This window comes from Cyprinus carpio, chromosome B20, assembly GCF_018340385.1.
Source record: "Cyprinus carpio isolate SPL01 chromosome B20, ASM1834038v1, whole genome shotgun sequence".
Lineage (NCBI taxonomy): Eukaryota > Metazoa > Chordata > Actinopteri > Cypriniformes > Cyprinidae > Cyprinus > Cyprinus carpio.
Window position 1 is genome coordinate 10381730 of NC_056616.1, and position 20518 is coordinate 10402247.

The following is a 20518-nucleotide window of genomic DNA, read 5'->3' on the forward strand; positions in this document are numbered from 1 at the left end:
TGGGGTAGCCTAAGCGCACGTTTTCACTATTATACACATTATGTTCCGACACAAACAGTGACGCATTTTTTACGCGCTGTGTTCAAGGGAACACCTCGGACTGGATCTCCACCAGCCAATAGGAACAGAGGGGGATCATTTAAGAAATCATTGATATTGCCAATGCGTCAAACATGTACGTGTCAGCGGGACCCAGTGCGCGTATAAATACCGCGAGGCGACCCGGAGAGAGCTAGTCATTTTAGATAGCGAAAAGCCTGCGAGGAACTCCTCATTTCACTTCAGCTGATATTTATTTATTTATCTATTTATTCTGATCCTTGCTTTGGGATGAACAGACTGCTTCTGAACTTTTTCTGGGCGGCAGCATTCAGCGCACTCCTTTCAGCGCCGGGGCTCCGGGCTTCTCCAGTGGTTGGACAGGAACCTATCCGCTGCGCCCCGTGCTCCCCGGAGCGGCTGGCTGAGTGTCCTGCGGTGGATGCCAGCTGTGAGGAGGTGCTTAAAGAGACGGGCTGCGGCTGCTGCCTCGCCTGCGCACTGAAGAGAGGCGACTCCTGCGGGATCTACACTGCGCCCTGCGGCTCGGGGCTCCGCTGCTTGCCCAAACCTGGAGAAGCCCGGCCCCTGCATGCGCTCACCCGAGGACACGGGGTGTGCACTGAGACCCCCGAGCCTGACCAGAACCAAAGCGACAACACGCCAGGTACCAGCGTTTAATAAGACTGCGCCGTAGCTCTGCGTCCTGAGAGTTCATTGCATCATCTCGCTGATTCAACCTTTGGCGAGATTTCATCAGCGTTAACAAGTCACTTGGATATTTTTAGATATATAATAAATATAGCGAACTATAGAATCGACTATTGTAATGCAATTAAAGTTTTAAAAAAGAATATTCATATCTATATAATATCTGCTTTATTAGTTATTAAATGTAAATCTGTCGAGGTTCCTATAGCGCAATGCAAATTGACGCAAACGTCAATTATATTTAGCAACAACAACAGCAACAACAAAAACTTTCTTTAAAAAAACAACACAAAGTTTTGTGGTATGTAAATTTATAAAGAAAGTAATAGGCTACAAAAGATGAGCCTTGTCACAATGTGTCGATTTACCGGTGAAAAAGAATCTCGGCGGAAAGCGCGTGAGAGACGTTCCGTTGTTATGGTTACGTCCTCTAGCGATTCTGTTCATTTAGCGCCCTTTTTTGGCGACAAGTGAAACTATGAGCTCTGACTGAGTTATCGGTCTTTAGCAGAAACGTTTAAAAACAAAGTTAAAACCTGTATGTAGCATTCTGAAGAGACAATTAAAAATGGAAAATTACGTTAACTAAAGTCTGTTCAAGGCTCCCGGAATCCCTCCAATAATTCTGTCCTTTCCTTTTCTTTCAGATCTCCCGGAGTCACACAACGGGCCGACAGCAGTGAACGAAGGCGGCTCAACGGTGTTCGTGCCCGGCCACGGCAAGCCCTTCGACCCGCGGGTCATCACTGCTAAAGAGAGCATGAAGGCCAAAGGCAACGCAATACGCAAGAAACTCGTAGAACTGGTGAGTCTAAAGCGCCTCGGTTTTATGGATATGCGTAAAGGCTTTTTAAAATGAGACTCTGGTACAACTTGCGGCCACTAGAGGGCAGTAGAAGGTTTCTTGAATTTTTTTTCGTATATGCTTTATGGGGGGGATGCATAATTTGATGCATTTTCAAAGCAATTGCATTTAAGAGTGACTATATTTAGTCACTATATATATACCCCCCAAAATAAATGATCTTGAGGTTGTAAATAATAATAACAGTAACCCGAGATTATTAAATAAAAATAAAAAAACTGGCATAATTATATTCAAATAACAAATAAAACAATTATTATTGATTATGTTTATAACAATAATCATTATTATTAGTAGTTGTTGTAAAAGTAGTTTAGCAACAACCACCAATTATACTTATTATTAGTAGTAGTTTTTGTTAAAAATAATTTCCTAAACAATTGAAACAATTTGTAAAATATTATTCAAATAAATGTTAATGTTTTTAGAAATATTTGAAAAGTGTTTCTTAATATATATATTTTGTCTTTCTAGGGTCCTTGTCATATTGAACTGCAGACAGCCCTCGAAAAGATCACTAAATCACAGCAGAAACTGGGAGACAAAATGACCAGGTTCTACCTTCCAAACTGTGACAAACACGGTCACTACAAAGTCAAACAGGTAAGAAGAAGAGTCTTGTGTGCAAGTATCTGTTACAGAAACCACCTAACATCTTGATTTCACATTGAGAGTTTGTGTGTCGGTATCTAAAGCTTAACGTGTGATATTCTTCAACACGATGATATATGTGTGATGGCCGAGTGTTAGAACCACACTCCACTGAGAACTAGGCTGTGCATGCAAGCTTGTGTTTCTAGAGAATGAAATAACCTCTCTCTCTGTCTCGTTCTCCCCGCAGTGTGAATCATCTCTGGATGGCCAGAGGGGGAAGTGTTGGTGTGTGTCATCCTGGAACGGGAAGAAGATTCCTGGATCAAGTGACCTGCCAGCAGATGCCGAGTGTCCCGAGGAACTCAACCACTGATCTGTCTCACACACACACACACATGCTGGGGGATCTGAAGTGCTCAACCACTGATCTGTCTCTCTCACACACATACATATCATACCACTGATTTTTATCATTATATTTTTTAAAAATATCTTAGTATTTATTTATTGTTAGTGGTGGTATTTAATTCAGGTACACTGTTTTTGATTGGTAAACTCCCTAAACTCAACAAAAAAGAAAAAGATCTATTTTTCTGTAAAGAAAATGAATATGTATTTTACATGAAGTACCCATACTTATTTATTTAAACTGAATGTATTCATTTCGATATCTGGATAAGAATATTTATTCCTTATGCCTTATACATGTTTTTGTATGGTGTAAATCTGTATATTTGCTGTATATAGATGACTGTGTCTCGTCTTAAATTTCCTTCAGGCTTGCTTTGCTGGAAAGGACTGATATGGAAAAAAGCACTGCATGACCAAACCTCTTTGTCACTGTCCATACATTGCCATATTTTTATACTGTATATGTTTTTATTATTATTATCATATTTTACTAATGAATTCTGTTTTTGTTTATAAATATTGAGATTAGATGGGCATAAAAGTGGGAATCTTTTTTCCCCACAATTCTGTGTTTTTTACATGCAAGAGTATTGATTTTCACAGCTTTGAAACGGGTACCTGCCTGTTCCTACCTCTCTTTTAAATTAAGATTTTTTATTAATCAAGTGTTTGTAAATTGCTTGTCTGTATGATCAAAGTGAGATTACAGTCTTACTGTATTTGTCGGTCATACTTGTGTTGTCTAATACTGTGGTCCATTTATTATTTTTTTAAGTGATGAGGAAAAGAGATCCAGACGTTGCTTCACTCCAAAGCAGTTGCTCATGTGTATAATATATTTTTCATGGTTTGTAATTGTAAGTCATTGTGGGTAAAAAAAGAACTATTTAATAAATCATATTTACAAGCACCTCAGTGTCAGCCGTTTAAACTCGCCCTCGGGTCAGACGAGAAGCTGCAGTGAACTATGAAGCAAGATTGAATCAAACTCAATTAGTAATGTCAGGACAAAACAACAACACCTGAACATAACGAGAAGCTGGTTAACAAAAACCACAAAGTGCAAAAAAACTCCACTTCTTTCTCGATTTCTCCTGCCAAGCTTGATTATGTTCTGTCTTGTCTATATTTAAAACTGCCTGCAGGCAGAACCATATGTGTGCGCGCATATGTGTGTCCTTATCGTGGTAATCTCAAATGAGGCGGACTAATTTCAGCTCAGTATTTTGGGGAACCGGGCTCCACTCTCTCTACGGTGCCTTTGACCTGGGCTGTGTTTGTGCTGGCCGGCCAGCAGTACCCCCCTCCCCCCTTTTTCCTGATGTCCAGCCTCCGTGGCACCACCCTTTACACCTTAATCTCAGTTTTGTAAACCGCAGGAGACGAAATTTAGTTGCTTCATTGAAATAATCCATCCCTGCTTGACATTAGGGGTGTCTAAATTACTCGATTAGTAGCAAACAAACACAATTGTAACACCTTGTTTGTGGTTTTACAATTAGTATTTTCATGGACACCTAAAATAAATTGGAAAAAAAAAAAAAAAAAAAAGAGTACCTTCCTGAGTGTTTGACCTCATGTATATGAGCGATTTCATTTCATGAATTGTGGCATCGCAGCTTCTTTTTTGAGAATTGCCTGCGCTGACATTGCTAGGACAAGTGAATAACTATGCTAATGTGAATGGGGTCTCTGTGTGTAGATTTGAGGAGTAATGACCTGCGTGGGGCTCAAGCTAGAGTGTGAAATGAAGCGGTTCAAAGATGTTGACCTGTTACACACGAGATTTTAAATCTCCATTGCCCCCGGCACTCTGTTATACTAATGACAAAATTACTGTAGCTAACATATAAGCTTTCTGTGAAAGAACCATTGTTTTGAAACTCTTGACGGTGACACTAGTCACCTTATCTAAAATGAATGAATGGCCTCCATATGTTAAAAACAAATCCGAACTGCATACTTCAGGAGTAGTTCACCCATGAATGACAAAAATCTGTCATTTACTCACCCTTGTGTCATTCCAAACCAGCATTTCTTTATTTTGTGGAAGATGATATTTTGAAAAACTGCTTTTGTCAGTTGCTCTTGACAACAGTTGAACAACAATAGACTCCACTGACAAAATGTACAGAATTGTCATTTTAGGGTGAACAATCCCCTCAAAGTTGTGAAATTACAGTCTGTCATCGTGTAAATAAAATAGTGTTTACATTTTTTTTATTAAAAAAAGGCATGAAATACAATTATATTTGAACAAAAACATTTCCTTTCTTGAAGAAAGTGATAGCTGTATAATTTCTAGTTTAGTAACATAAAAAGCTTTTTAAAGAACCAAAATTTAAAAAAAAAAGCAATTACCCGTGAACGGAGGGATCTTTAAAAGTGACTTGCGGGTGAGAGACCCTGGCATTGCACAGAATGAGGGTGGCAAGCTTTCTTGAAGATCAACTAGCTTGAACATTGACCTTGATATTCTTTGAAACAGAAGCTTGGCCTCAGCTTTACTGAATCTTAGCGTTCACTTTACTTTAGCTTAGTTTAGCTTAGGTTAGCTAAAGTTAAGCTTAGATTTAGCTTAATTCATACCTTAGAAGGCCTACATAACCTGAAGATTTAAACTAAACCTTACACAAAACGATTCAAGGACAGCATCTTCGCTAAGCTAACAAAAGACACATCGTACTCCGCACTGTAGATAAACAACAAAGCTAAAACTAAAACAAAAGACTTTAGTGATTATATTCCCAAAAATATGCTGAGTTCTATGTTTCACTACTGTGCAATCAACGGGTCACTGAATTTTTCTCAAAGACAAAGTTTGGATCAGCTTATATTTCTTTCTTGGATAAATAATCTTTATAGCATAAAGTTCACATGCCTCTTTAGCTGGCCTGAAACAAAATATATATTCATATAAAAATCTTTCACAAGACAAAATTACAAGTTAAGGAAGGGCTAATAGCTTAGCACACTCGTGTGCTCTTTCCCCATAATCAAGTCAGATAAGGTGTAGCACCAAATATTTTTGTTTGTCTTTTCTTTAGCTGTTTGGGAAAGGGGTGAGCTTTTTGTCGACGCTATGCTAATAAGCTAACGTGTGGGCTACCTCTCTGGCACCCTCCACCTTTCAAGTCTTTTCTCAGGAGGTCAGTTTTGAGACAACAACACTAGCCCTGGTTATCCAACATGGCCACCATGTTAGCCTGTAGCTTTTCTACTGGGGCGATCGATATGGATTTTTAGAGAGGCAGAGGGCGAAAACACCTGCGACACATTTCCACATGGGTTTTGTTAAGGCATCGATTTCACAAACTGCCATAGCTACACCGATTTCGCAGCGGTAATTCAGGGCACTGTAGAGTTACGGTTACATTCAAACCCATAAACAGGATTTCGCGCAAAATACATGCTTTCAGCAAAGACTTAGAAATGTGATGGACAATGATAGTCAACGACTGGAGCAACAATCAAAGTGCTTCATGATGTTTTGAAAGTGAGATAATGCCCACGCGGAGCATATCAGTGCTGTCCCGACAACACAAGCTAAGAGCTCTGCGTCCGATGTAAGATAATATAAACAAAAGGGGCGTTCATCTAAATATGTCCTGGTATAGAATCGTTTACAATTGGTCGAATTGTTTTATCTATCTGTTAGCCTAGTGACAGGCTGGAGTATATGTTCAGGAGGGGCCAAAGTGCATGAAGTGCTTGTGCTTCAGATGGAGTCTATGGCTGGAGCCGCCTAGTGCCACTGAGCATGCCCAGTTTAAACGACCCTACACCAGGAGGGCAGAAACCGGAAGTAGGACTTAGAGAGAGCCGCTGGCAGAGAGCAATACACGCTGTAGCAGAAGAGAGAGACTGAACAAGTACACAACCTCCCTCATGTACACAAGAGTACATTTGCTCAGACATAGTGTGCCATTACGGAGTTAAAATTTGCTTGTACTTTTGACTATGTTCACACTTCCCTCTCAGGATACAGTCCAAAACTGAAGACATGACACGCTCTCTGTCTCCTCTTCTCGTTCTCCCTACTCTCCTGAAGTGTAAAGTGAGGTTCTGGTCACGTGAGTCCATGCCTCAGCATACAAGTGGGAGGTCAGCTTTGGGACAGCACTTTTGAATTTGTATTCATGTAGTTCTTCAGGGGAGATATCTCTCTTTGTCTCCCTGTTTCCACCGCTCTGCCTCTATCTTCCCTTCACTTTGTCTCCATGTTAATGCAGTGGACTTTCTCCTTTCCATCGTAGCCGGGTATGGGTTGTCCATACTTGTCCACGCACGAGCAGTAGCCTCTTCTGCGCCCTTTGGATGGACGGCACTGCGGAGAGAGTGGGTGAGACAGGAAGAGAATGCATAACCATATGATATTTGGACGGGTATATGCAAAACAGACAACATGCTCCAAATGGAAGAGACAGTGGCATAAACACATTTCTCATCGCATTGCACTTAGGTGAGAGCGAGTAACACGGATACTAGAGCCAGAGAGAGAACGAGGGAGAGAGATTGGGGTAAAGGAATGCCAGAGGGGATTTAAGGGGAAGTATGGAAGCAAAAGAGGGACAGAGCAAGTGAAATCTGTTGAAATATATATAATTTGCACAACTATATAAAAATCCCATTTAATTTATATTCAGTGTGTGAATTATTCAACGGCTTTTGGGGAGTGTCAATTTAAATTTTTAGGGTGTAATTATTTATTTTTATTATTTTTATGTGAATCCTAATATCCCCTCACAAAGATCTATCCCTCTTGGACCTCAAAGCAATTCTACTGGCTGAGACAAAAAATTTAATTGATAAGCCCAAAGTATACTTTTTATTTACTATTTATTTTATTTTTTTTCGTGAATGCTAGGTTATGCGTACTGTGTGCAATGCAAATTTTATCATCAGAACACTAATTCTATTTTAAATGAGTACAAAGTCATTTTTATCACACAACTTTTGAAGTGAAAAGGCACAGACATTGGACAAGAATGAATCTTTCTAGTGCATTTGTGTCAAATGTTTCACGCACAATCTGTGTCGAACTATTTGCGTATGCTAATGCTACATGCTAATGTATGTGTTAAAAACATTATACTGTGCCTGAAATTATAGAAAAGAAGATCGTTTTACAGTGTATATCGTCTTAATGATGATGAAGTGATACCTTACATTTAACATTACATTACAGAAGCTAATGTTCAAATTAAACATTTCCCATTTTTTGTGTTTTTAGTAAGCCTTTGGTTAGAAAGCTATCAGCTTTTTCCACATTTTTACATGCACACTAGGTTGTATGTGAAAAATGTGTACATAAATGTGTCATCATCAGTATAGAACTCGCTTGATTTTTCTTGCACAAGAACAACAGAAAAAGAGATGGAACAATAATAACATCAGCAATAAACTACTGGAAACATCAACAACAACAGAAGCCTGCACTTGTGTGAGTACAAAGACATTTTTATTGCTCATACCTTTTGCAGAGAAATAGCGCAAACACTGGACAAGGATGAAATAGGCACATGCTAAGCCTTTGTATCAAAACTGAACATACAGTACTTAGTCTACTAGCTTAGCACTTGCAAAAGCTAGTTAAGAAAAGCTCTTTTGATTAGCTAACTTAAGATATTCTTAATTGCGATGAACATGTCTGTGTATGTGCTATCTAATATGGATCCCTCAAACAGAATGATTGTATAAGTTTTACTAAATTTATCTAAATTTTTTAAATCTTTAACAAATGAATAGGCTATAACTTTAAATGTTTTACCATTACAACAACTAAGAACGAATGTCACATTGAATATCAAAACATGCTTGGGCCTATCTCATGGCTGAGTGTAGTTATTGCGTGTAGCATGTTTCTCTCGTGCTTGTCTTTCTCTCCTTTGGCAGTGAGTTAGAGATATGTGCAAAACAAATATCACATCTAAGCTGAAAGAATGCATGCCTGCCACTCACAGTGAGTGTGTTTATGTGTTTATGAGAAATATAAAAAATTAAGTGCATCAAACAAACTGTCTTCTGTGGTTTAGGGGAATTTAACGGACACAGCAAGGTGTACACACACACACACACACACACACACACACACACACACACACACACACACACACATACTGTACTGTAAAATGATCTGCAGTGTGTTTGCATTTGCTGATTATTTTTACATGCAAGTTTTGTCAACTTGTGAATATCAAAATTCATAAACATACACATACAACCAAGTTTTGCTTTTATGAGAGGTTTAAATGCATGTTTCTGTCAGCCTGCTGCTGATGAAACTGTGATTTTATGTTCATGTTAAATTTGTTGAAGTTAAATTTGACCAAGCTAATATATTTGCCATGGACTGTTAAAGGGCTTCTAGGTCTATTTTAAGAAAACTGGCATAGACTCAAAGTCATCTGGAGCCTATTTTATTATACTACACAGGCAAAAACAAACACACACATACACACACAAACAAACATTCACACCCACCGACACACACACACATCCTCATGTGGTACATTCATTAGTGAAAATTTATTCTTTCAGACACAAGGGGAAAGAAGGAGGTAACAAACTAGAAAGAAAGAATGAAAGAAAGATAAACAGACTTTGTGGAGTGGATGAGTCAGAGAGAAAGAGAGTTTGAGAGTGAAGGGGAGATAAGGAGGTGTTTTATTGGAAGGGTAGCAAATTAAAATACCTCAAGCAGAACAAGAGCAGTCTGGGAATGAAACCTGGCCTCTACAAGGGGCTGCTTCAAATGCTACACTCATCCTTTTAATTTCAATTGTCTCCACACCCACTTGATTTTTTTGTTATGACAAACATTTGTATTTGACTAAATAAGTAACATATCACTAGACTTTTTATTTGTTTGGTTACGAGTTTGTCTGCATCTGAACAAAAGAGAAAGAATGAGTGTACAGGAAGGCTCCAGTGCTTAATTTGTAAATTATGAAGTCCCGGAACTCGGACTGGAATAAATAAATGGTATGAAATAAATTAAAAACGTGCGTTACAATCTTGCTTATAAACGCGCATTAGATATAAAAGTGCCTTTCCTAATAATTAATGAATTATGGTTATCTTTTGTACTTTTTAATATTGCAAGTTATCAACCACATTAATATTATACTTGCTTATTCATCAAACATATGGTCATTGCATCAATTTCTTGCAGGGGCGTATAAGGTGGGGGATCCACTATAATAGGTGCTGGATCCAGCTTCAGAGGAGGTGGATCCAGATCCTGCTTGTTCAGGCACAAATTAAGCCCTGCAGGAAACTACTCGGTGCTGAGCAGCTATGTATTATGGGAATGTTCCATTCAGACTGTACAGGCACACAGGATGCTTTCTGTTTGATGTAAGGGGGACTAATAATGACTAAAGCTAGGTATTTCACTGTACCACAGTGTCCTAACCAGGCAATAAAAGTGATATTTTAATGTAAATAAATGTTTTGTTTTTTTCTCAACTGATGCAATGAGCAACATTGAACGCACAATTTCTATTTATTTGCTGCCCCCGAGTGAATTGAATTAGTCCCAAATCTTTCTCCACATAACAACATAGTTAATGTCCAGTTCCATATGACCAGAGAGTCAAGAACATTACATATTACAATACTGTACATACCCTCAAAACGCATAGTGGCATGACTGATGACTGATTACTGCATGTCTACTCATATATGTGTGTATGTGTCTGTATCAGAGAAAGACAGAATGGCATAAGTAGGGTGCGGGGTACACGGGGTAGAGGTTGCAACACAACAGACCTGTGTTGTGAATGGACATCTATGTAAAAGCGGGAGAAAGAGACTATGTGTATATATGTCTGTGTAACTGTATATATATATATATATATATATATATATATATATATATATATATATATATATATATATATATATATATATGTGTGTGTGTGTGTGTGTGTGTGTGTGTGTGTGTGTGTGTGTGTGTGTGTCACAAAGCAAGACTTAGTCAACGTTGGCCCATAATGATGCCCTTATGGGCAGCAGGAAGGCGGAAGGGCATTAAAAGCAGCCACAGGGTAAACACGAACTCATAAAACACACACACACACAAACACACACACGCACATACACACACACACACACACACACACACACACAAACACACACACGCACATACACAATATGCTGCATGTGAATCAGAACAGTGGTTGTTTTCTTTGCAAAACTATACGAGCAGTGTATGCATGTGTGTTTGTGTCTGTTAGGAAGTATGCTGTTTGGGATAGAAGCTGCCCCAGGGCCTGTGTCTTTGCAAAGTGTAGTATGAAATATGTGTACTGTATGTATTTGGTGCATGGGTGACCATATCTGTGTATTGGTGTTTGAGTGGAAGCGTGCACACCCTGGATCATTCCCAGCATGCCTGGCATTCTCTTCTAGTCTCTCACCCCGATCCTATTCAGCATGAGAGCTTAAGTGGACTGCCTGGCCCTGGGAGAGCTAGGGAAGCCAGTAGATGAGGGGGCCGAGCACTGCTCCAGCCCAGCGCAGGAGTACAGTAACCTGGGTGAGAGATGCATCTGGATTGGGAAGTGTAGAGGGGGGTTGGCGGCGCTGGGGCCGGCATGCCTGGCCTCCACTAACACACTGAGCCAATTCATATAATCAAGGCTAAAATTAGCATGGATTGGACTCTGCTCTCCCCAGGTATGGCCTTCAGACACACATACCCCCACATACATATACAAACGCTCCCATTACAGATCTTATTCCGGGGAGTGTAGGGACCCCCGAAGGCATCCAGGACATCTACAGTTCACTTGTGTGAGTATGTATGGCACAGGAGTTTGTGCATGTTTGTTTTTGATGCCAAAATAAAAATGAATGACTGTAATCTTAGGGTCGACCAAGACTTAGGCTTCGGCTTAAATCACCATGATGGAAGCAAAGAAATTTCAGTTGGAGTCAGTCGGAGGGGAATCTGATCAGCTTGATCTTCATCATGTGTGGACACAGCCTGTCATACAGATGTTCTTCTACTATTACCAGAGATCTAAGCATAGGGGTTTGATTTTACAAAACAAACTAAACTATATTTGTGCAAGCCAGATACATGAAAGGATGTGGTATGGTTTTAATTTATGTTGTTTGTGCTCAAGTATACGGTTTGTCTTTTGCTTGAGCTGTAAAACCACTAGACATTGATTAGTTGAATTGTTAACCTGTCACTGTCCTTTCTTTCAAACATGGATTTAAAATAGATAATCATGGACAGAGGGCAGAGGGCAGGAACAGGACTGGAAAATGTCAAAGCCAGATTTTCAACTACACTTACTGTTGGAGCATGAGAACAGTCTCCAAAACTTTATTTGATACAGGTGCCACTATGAATCTCTCTTAGGTACTCATGCAAACCATTTGCAAGACCCTTGTCTTTTCCCTCAAGGGTGTGCAGAACATGTTTCTTGGGACCTGAACTTATCACTTTCTCTTGACTCTGCGATCTTAGCCCTAGAGCACAGCCTGTTTTCTCCAGAAACCCAGGGTCCCTTCATTGGGTTACATGTTCAATGGAACCACATGCTATTAAGCGTGTGTGTGGGTATATGTGTGCATATCAGGGTAGACTTCATACTCTGTATTTCAGCATGAAGCAGCTCCTAAGCAACACATGTTTCACATTGATTCTAAATCTCATCCTTTTTTTGAAACATTTCCATCTCTATCTCTCCAGTGTTGTCATTAGGCCTCCGGGGTCACTGTGGTATCTGTCAGAGAGGTTTTCCAAATTCACCCAAACTCATTAGGGCCATTCAGACAAGGCCTTTTGACTCATGTTCTTAATAGGGGGTTGCGGGTGACTCACAAATTTCCGAGAATTGCATTTGCCCCCACCAACCACTTTGTTCAGATTCACTCATGCACCCCGTCAGTTGAGGAAACAACAGATACTTTCAAGAACCAGCATGCACATACAAATAGGCCCCCACCTACTTTTCTAATACTGTTGTGACAGTTGCCATGACAGTTACTTATCGTCTTGTACACGGATGGTGGTAAAAAAATAGTTTGAGTATCTGGGCTGATTACACAAAGGTTGCATGTTTGATCCCAGGTAAGTATGGTCTAAAAATAGGACACCTATTCCCGCCTTGAGCGAGGTACTTAGCCACATGGGGGATAGGCCCTGTAATTGGTGCAAAGTAAGTGACTTCAAATAAAAAGCATCTGCAAAAGAAAAGTCTAGGCACTCGGGTAAAAGGTAATTACCTGTTTTTTCTTGTAGAAACCCTTTTGGTCGCAGTTTGGAATGCGGAAGCCTCTTGGGTTCAGCACATTTGAGATCTTAAAATTCTTCATAATGCTCTCCATCTCCCGACGACACGGGCCCTGTACACACACAGCGAATGCACAATTACAGGAAATATCTTACTTGCAAACATGTGAGGAGGTTGGATATGCAAACAAGTAGAATGGGAATAGAATGTACTCCACTCCAATACATGCTTTTTCTTAAAAATGCATGTTGGCGGAAGAACTGTGTGTGCTTACATATTCAGTTTCTCTTTTTGACTCCAGACTGAAGTTGTGAATATCTGTATGAACCCCACTGGAAACTGGTTCCCCTTTAAAGATCTGACGTATCTTCAATTGATCTCTTTTGATCATCTCCTCTTTGGTGTGTGACATAGTATCTATGGGCTCTACTGCCATCCTTGGCCCTCCCTGCGTGTCTCCGGAAACAATTGTTGTGTTCTGGACTGTCTCAGCTCCCCCGGGGCCTGTTGCCTTAGTATCATTGGAGATATGTTCCTCTCCTTCCTCTTCAGGGTTATCTGAATCAAAAGATAAGTGTATTAATACATATGAACAATTTTACTATTAACAAAAGCAGCATTCATACAACTGCATCTTTTCACATGAAACAAAATAGCACAGGGGATCCAATCCTGCTCCTGGAGGGTCAGTGTCCTGCAGAGTTTAGCTCCAACCTTCCTCAATACACTTGCCTAGAATGTTCTAGAAGATCTAGATTAGCTGGTTTAAGTGTGTTTAATGAGGACTGGTCTAAACTCTGCAGGATAGCAGCCCTCCAGAAGCAGAATTGGACAGCCCTGAAGTAGCATAATCCTAAACATCTATTAGCATATAGAGTACATCACTGATGACATCAATTTGTAGGCCAGCCAAGATTGCTATTTCGCCATCGGTTCCTTGGGAATTAGGTTTAGGGTAGTAAGGTTCAATGTGGCTAACACTACTTGAAAAGACTTATCGAGTCCTACCTAAAACCAGAATTGTGAAGTTGTTGTGTTTATTTAAAATGTAAGTTGCTACAATTGTTGTCTGATTCATCAACCCTGTGGTACTTGTAGTCATTATTTATCAACATATATGACTGAAAAAACCCAGAAGCTTCCAAATTCAGTTTTGAGCAATGACTGTGTAATTTATCGAGTAGAACAAAACGTTAAAATCGCTGCAAGTAATGTTTACCACAGGCCTTATTTCACTCATAAATCGAAAAACCGCTATTCTAAAAAAACATTGGAAATTCCAGAGGGAACCCATGGCTAGAAAATGCACATTGTCTTCCAGCTTTTAGGACTACAGACTGAACAGCTCTATTCTAAGATTCTGCCCCATAAGAATAGGCATTTTACTTGCTTTTACACGCAAACATTTACAATAGAAAGTGTTAAAGCTTATCAGAAAGACACAGAGAAAAAAGTAGCAGAAGAGAAAGAGATATAGAAAGGGGGATATGGAAGCGGAGGAGTGATAGTATTTATAGTGCACCAAGTTACAATCGTTATAAGCAGAGGACAGACCACCTGACCTGAAACCAAATACGGCTACAGGACGGAGCGTTTGCCTGCCTTCAACTAACATGGTCCGGTAGGATGGTCTAACCAACAAACATCACATGCTTTCCTCTCTGTGCCCAGCTGAAGCTTTGCTGTGGCTGCTCACAAAATCTATTAAATGCAAATGTGGCTTCATTGTGGTCTAGATGTCCTTTCCTCTCATCCCACACCATTCCTCAATACGTGAACCCTATACTTATTCTACTAAATAACATTTAGATGTATTATTAGTGCATTTGTATCAACATCCCTATTTCACTTAATTATTATTTACTTTTAACTACTAGATCCATTATGAGAAAAGTTCAACGTCTGTCATCATGTACTCATCCTCATGTCATTAAAAACAAGTGTTATTTTCAGTATGAAAGAACTTCTTTATAAAGCATAGCACGCTTGACACCATACACAAATTCCATTGGTTCCTGCATATACAGTACAGTATCATGAAGGTGCAAATTTGGAATGTGCAGAAACATGAAGAGGATGAGAAAGCTCTTATCTACTCATATAGACTACTTTTATGGTGCCTTTTGAAGCATGACCATGTCCAATCACCAACCATTGTCCTTTCATGGAAAAAAGCAGCACGGACATTCTTAGATATCTGTAGATAACGTATAGGACTTGACACGTTTGGAGCAAGGATACAGTAAGTAGATGCAAATTCCCTTTAATTTCCCCAGACAAAATATTTGCTCTTGTATGTCGTTTTGATAAGAAAACCTCTGCCAATAAGCTAAATGTAGAGAGCTCATCGCCGGCACAGATTTCGCAGGACAACTTCATCACTCTTTTAAATATGCCTTTGAGCAGGCATTTACTGTGGACAAAATGCAAGCACTTGAGACACAATGTCCCAAAATGCACTCTAATTTCTGTTTTTACTAACTGCATGGTAATTTCTCAACTGCAAGTAAAAGCAGTTGACCAGTAAAGGGTCTAGCAAGAAGTGCATTTGTCAGCTTCAACAAATGCCTGGCGAGAGCGCTGGGCGAAGATGAATTATGGCACTGTTTAAACATGCTGTCCTCTTGGGGTTTTACAGCTCTTGTCTGTTGAATAAATATTCAGTCTCTGGCCGAACAAAACAAAGCAGAGTTCTCGCAGGAATGAGAGACTAATAAACAGCTGGAGTAGAAGAGAAAAAGATATTTAGAAAGAAAGACAAACCAAATGGGCTATTAAATATAGAAAGTGAGAGACAAAGACTGGCATCGAGAGATATATGAAGGTGCACAAGGTCTGAATATTGTGAAGAACTGTAGAGATAGTGGACAGGATTCAGCAGAGTGGAAGAGTTAAGTGAAAACAGATTTTCACTGTGTGTGTATGTGAGTAAGTGCGCACTTGTGGCACACCAAACACTCCTCTGTAGCCATGGAAGCTGCTCTCCAAACCAGAATTAAACTATGCCTTCATTGACGATGATCATAACAACAACAACAAACAACAACATCAACAACAGCAACTTCTGCAACATAACAACTCGAACAAGGTAAGCAATTGTAATGGTTGCATATAATGACTGCTAATAAAATGTTGATGCCTGCTTCCCATGCATGACCCACTGTACCTTCCACATAAACAAATCCAGGACAGAGGAAGAGAATGGAGGGCCATCTAATTCAGGAACTGGAAAAACATCAAAATTTAACCCCAATGTAAACTTTTGTAAAACCTTTTTCCAGCACCTAGTGGCCCATTTTGAGTCACTCAACCTCACTATTTGTTCAATCCTAAATGAGCAAACAATTTATCATTCTGGCAAAACGTGTAGAACGTGAATGAGAGGGTGAAACAGACGTAGGGTTTTTCTTCTCAAAAGTAAAAATGAGTGACTGGGCACAAGGCAGGAGAATTTCATTACCAAGGCTCGGGACGAGAATGAATCCGCCTCTTCTGAGAAATCTGCATGATTAAGTATATAACTGCATACGCACAATCAACGTCATAACTCATAACCTCATGATCTTTCATTCCTCTTGCTCCACCACTGTTCCCACCCAGAATCACACTGGGCCACACTGCTACCAGACCAATCAAGCCCTGCAAAAATATCATAATTCATGTGTGGCAGAGCCATGGGGTGGAGCGACACACACCATGGCAATGGAGCCCTGCTCTCTGGTTGGCCAGAGTGTGTAATTACCATAAAGTGTGGTATGATGGGAAAAGAGCACTGAAAAGCAGCATGGGCTCAAATGAAAGGGCAGTGGAGGGAGAAAACATGAGGTAAGGCACTACTGTAAAACAGTTGGCGCCCCCAAACTGCTTTTTAAAAGTGACTCTGGGTCCTAACAATAGCCTTTGTGTGTGACAATGTCATATTTGATTGCTTCAACACACCACAGCGGCTCTATCAAATAACTAGAGAGGATAAAAACAAATTCAGTCAGCTAGCTAGACGTCAGTTATGACCAAGAACGCTACTTATTTTGGTCGTGTGGGTCCACAGCCTTCCCTGTCTTAAAGGAATTTGCTAGGATGAATGTGTTGGCTAGGTGCAAGCTAATAAATGCATACTAAGTGATGCACAATAAAACCTTCGACACAGGTGCCGCTGGATCTATTCTCAGCTCGCCCGCAAGGAAATTACTTTGTTAGAAATCCTATGCCAATCATTTCCATTTAGCTTGTTTCTTGACCCTCTCAATGGAGAGTGCGGAGTTCCTGAGCAAGTAAACATCTAGAGAGCATCATTCACAAAACGGTGATCTCCGCTCTTCTGCAGAGACTATATATAAACGAATGTGGCATTCTTAACGATTGGGTTGGTGAAGCCAAATTTTAGTGCACACACACACAGATACACAGAGCTGTTTCCTCTCTCCATCTCTGGCTCTCTCTCTCACACACACATACACACCACACACATAAAACAGCATAGAGAGGCTGCTGTAGCGCTGAACCTCGAGAACAACGGCAGTAGTGTGGGGCCGTCTCTCGGTGGCTGGACTTCATGACGACTGCCTGTTACCAGAGGTCGCTGCGTCATGCCGGTGTTTTGAAACTCTGACCTACCTGCTCAGGATGACCTACCAGTAGTCATGTTTAAAAATACAATATCTCGTCAGGCAGAAAATAACCTGTTGAGATGCATTACCAGCATAATGCCATAAAAACAAAAGCAGAATGTGTTGTCATGCAGAAAATACATATCAGGATGTCAACACGGGTAGCTTATCTTGTTTATCTGGAGTAACCCACAACCCTAAAAAACCTGTTTAGAGATGCTAATGTCTATATTGTGGCATGAGTGCAGTGTGGTATGTGCTGCATCTTATGAAAAGTCAGAGGAAAAGCCACCCCCCTCCTACAGAGAGAGAAAGACCAGCAGCATTATTAACCTGCGAACATATAAACCATGTTACACACAGCAGCGTAAACTCACACTGATACACAGTTGAACACACAAGCCATACGCTCAACCGTGTGGATAGTGTTTGATGTGTTTTAGTTTTTAGTGTTTAAGACACCACACAGGCTGTAAATTGGGGGGTGTTTGGGGGGGTCACTAATTAAGGCCTCACTGCTTAAAATAAATAAATAAATATCCTAAAATAGATTAATGGTCCTACCTGGTCTACCTGGTTATCATTTTTATCCAATATATTAGCCCAACCAAGCTCGCGAACCAGCTAAGACCATCTTTTAGGCTGGTTTAAGCTGTTTTTGTCAAAAGAAAGTATGTGTAAACAGTAGCCTATGTGTGCTTATACAGCTACTTGTAGGTATAAATGTTTACTAACAACGTTTCAGTAAACAAAAAAGTTAGATTACAAGTTAGTCAGAATGCACTTCTGAATAAATCTCATTCGCCTTAAGAGGTAACCATAGCAACAGTATGCCGCCCGACAGTGTATCGGACATAAAGTCCGGTCATTATTTATTCTTTTATTAAACAAATCGCAGGTATGTGACAAAAAGTTTTAATTTTCACTCACAAAAATTCTGCCCCCATTAAAGTCACTGAATAAATAGTACACTGCACATACGCTACACTAACGGTGAAATGACGGCTGTGCTGTGCGCTTACCGTGTCCGTGCGATGGATTGCCGCTGGGCTTTTTGTCCGGTGTCTTCGCACACACGCCCCGTCCCTCCAGCAGAGCCTGCAGAGGTTTGCTCTCCCCGGGGCGATGTTGACAGCTCAGCCCGGTACCGCAGCGCCCTGTGTACACTCCGCACGCCTGGCCCTCGGTTAGCGGGCAAGTCATGCAGCACCCGCAGCCCGGCTCCTTTACCGGCTCGGCGCAGTCCCGGGGCAGCGGTTTACACAGCACCATCGCCACTTCGTCGCATGGCTCGCAGCGGACCACTGGGCTGACGCTTGCAGCCAGCCGGGCGAATGCTGCGAGCAGCGCGGTCAGGCAGAGCGCACACAGTCCCGTCATGGAGCCGAAGCGCAGGAGGGGGTAGATGCGTGGAAAAACGGTGCGTCAGATCACCTCACCTGGATATATGATTACACTAAAGCCTGAGCTCTCAACATATGCCTTGGGAAAGTAGCGGTGCTTTGGCTCAAATGCTGCTGTCACGTCGGTTTGACTAGACTGTGAATGAAGCGGCTGGATCTCTCCATCTGTAAGTGAGTTTAAGTGGACCTTCAGGTTTTATACAGGCAGCAAAAGCACGGGCACTAAGTCACTCCCCTCGGTATGAATTATGTAGTCACCGCTCTCGGTCTTAAGGGACCGCGCGCATCCTTAATGAAATCATTCAAAACAAGAGACCTGGGTGGAAAACAGGGAAATCTTGCGAGGGCTTTTAGACCGGTCATTATAGGCATTTAGCCTACTAGCATTTGGAAAGCTGAAAAAGGTAGCGAGTTAACACCTGTTGACGCCACAAAGGTAATGTAACCAACATATCATGTAGGCAACATCTATGTTGTTATCTAAGTCCATCTAAGTACTATGAACTTGTGTTATACAAATGAGCACATTCAACTCCCTTGAAGCCCAAATAATAATAATAATAATAATAAAAAGTAGGAAAGTATGTGTCCTGGTCACAGTTTTAACTTTTGAAACAACTGCTCAAGTAGAACTACACTTTTACTAATAAACAAATAAAGTAACAATTCAATATGTGACTCTGGCCCACAAAACCAGTCATAAGGGTAAATTTCTTGAAATTGAGATTTATACATCATCTGAAAGTTGAATAAATAGGCTTTCCAACTGATGTATGGTTCGTTAGGATAAGACAATATTTGGTCGAGATACAACTAATTGGAAATCTGGAAAATGAGGGTGTAAAAAAAAAATCTAAATATTGAGAAAATTGCCTTTAATGTTGTCCAAATAAAGTCAAAAATTAAGTTTTGATATATAATTACGGTAGGAAATTTACAAAATATCTCCATGGAACATGATCTTTAATTAATATCCTAATGATTTCTTGGGAAGTCGTGGCCTAATGGTTAGAGAGTCGGACTCCCAATCGAAGGGTTTTGAGTTCGAGTCTCGGGCCGGCAGGAATTGTGGGTGGGGGGAGTGAATGTACAGCGCTCTCTCCACCCTCAATACCACGATTTAGGTGCCCTTGAGCAAGGCACTGAACCCCAACTGCTCGCAGCAATAAAAATGGCTGCGCACCGCTCCGGTGTGTGTTCACAGTGTGTGTGTGTTTCACTGCTCTGTGTGTGTGCAATGGGTTTAAATGCAGAGCACAAATTCTGAGTATGGGTCACCATACTTGGCTGAATGTCACGTCACTTTCACTTTCACTTTCATAAAAAGAAAAATCGATAATTTGACCCATATTATGTATCGTTGGCTATTACTACAAATATACCCGTGCTTCTTATGACTGGTTTTGTTTTCCAGGGTCACATATATTTTCTGATGACAATTGGACGTCTGAATTTATTTTAAAGTGAATAATCAGGGTAGCACTACATTTAATTTTTCACTACAATGAAAACGAGGCAGTGAAGGATAGAAGTAGCCTAGTACAGGTGCGTTCAATGGACTCTACTGTTGTTTAACAACAAAACATCTATATGGAAGGAAACACTGTAAAACTATTTAAAAGTTGTGTGTTTGGA

At 40.5% G+C, this 20518-nt stretch overlaps 2 protein-coding genes across 2 annotated transcripts; one reads left to right on the forward strand and one right to left on the reverse strand.

The window, feature by feature from the left end:
• The first annotated feature begins 205 nt into the window (after positions 1-205).
• LOC109104741 (insulin-like growth factor-binding protein 1) lies at positions 206-3530 on the forward strand. Its single transcript, XM_019118016.2, has 4 exons — positions 206-706; positions 1398-1555; positions 2090-2218; positions 2457-3530. The coding sequence occupies exons 1-4, from the start codon at positions 331-333 to the stop codon at positions 2580-2582; spliced, it is 789 nt and encodes a 262-aa protein (XP_018973561.2). The 5' UTR covers positions 206-330; the 3' UTR covers positions 2583-3530.
• On the reverse strand, positions 3007-19108 carry LOC109113391 (insulin-like growth factor-binding protein 3). Its single transcript, XM_019126191.2, has 4 exons — positions 18503-19108; positions 13148-13431; positions 12866-12985; positions 3007-6947 (listed from the first exon to the last, which is right to left on the reverse strand). Exons 1-4 carry the CDS (start codon positions 18858-18860, stop codon positions 6828-6830), a joined length of 882 nt encoding a protein of 293 aa, XP_018981736.1. The 5' UTR covers positions 18861-19108; the 3' UTR covers positions 3007-6827.
• Between the last annotated feature and the right edge of the window lie 1410 nt (positions 19109-20518).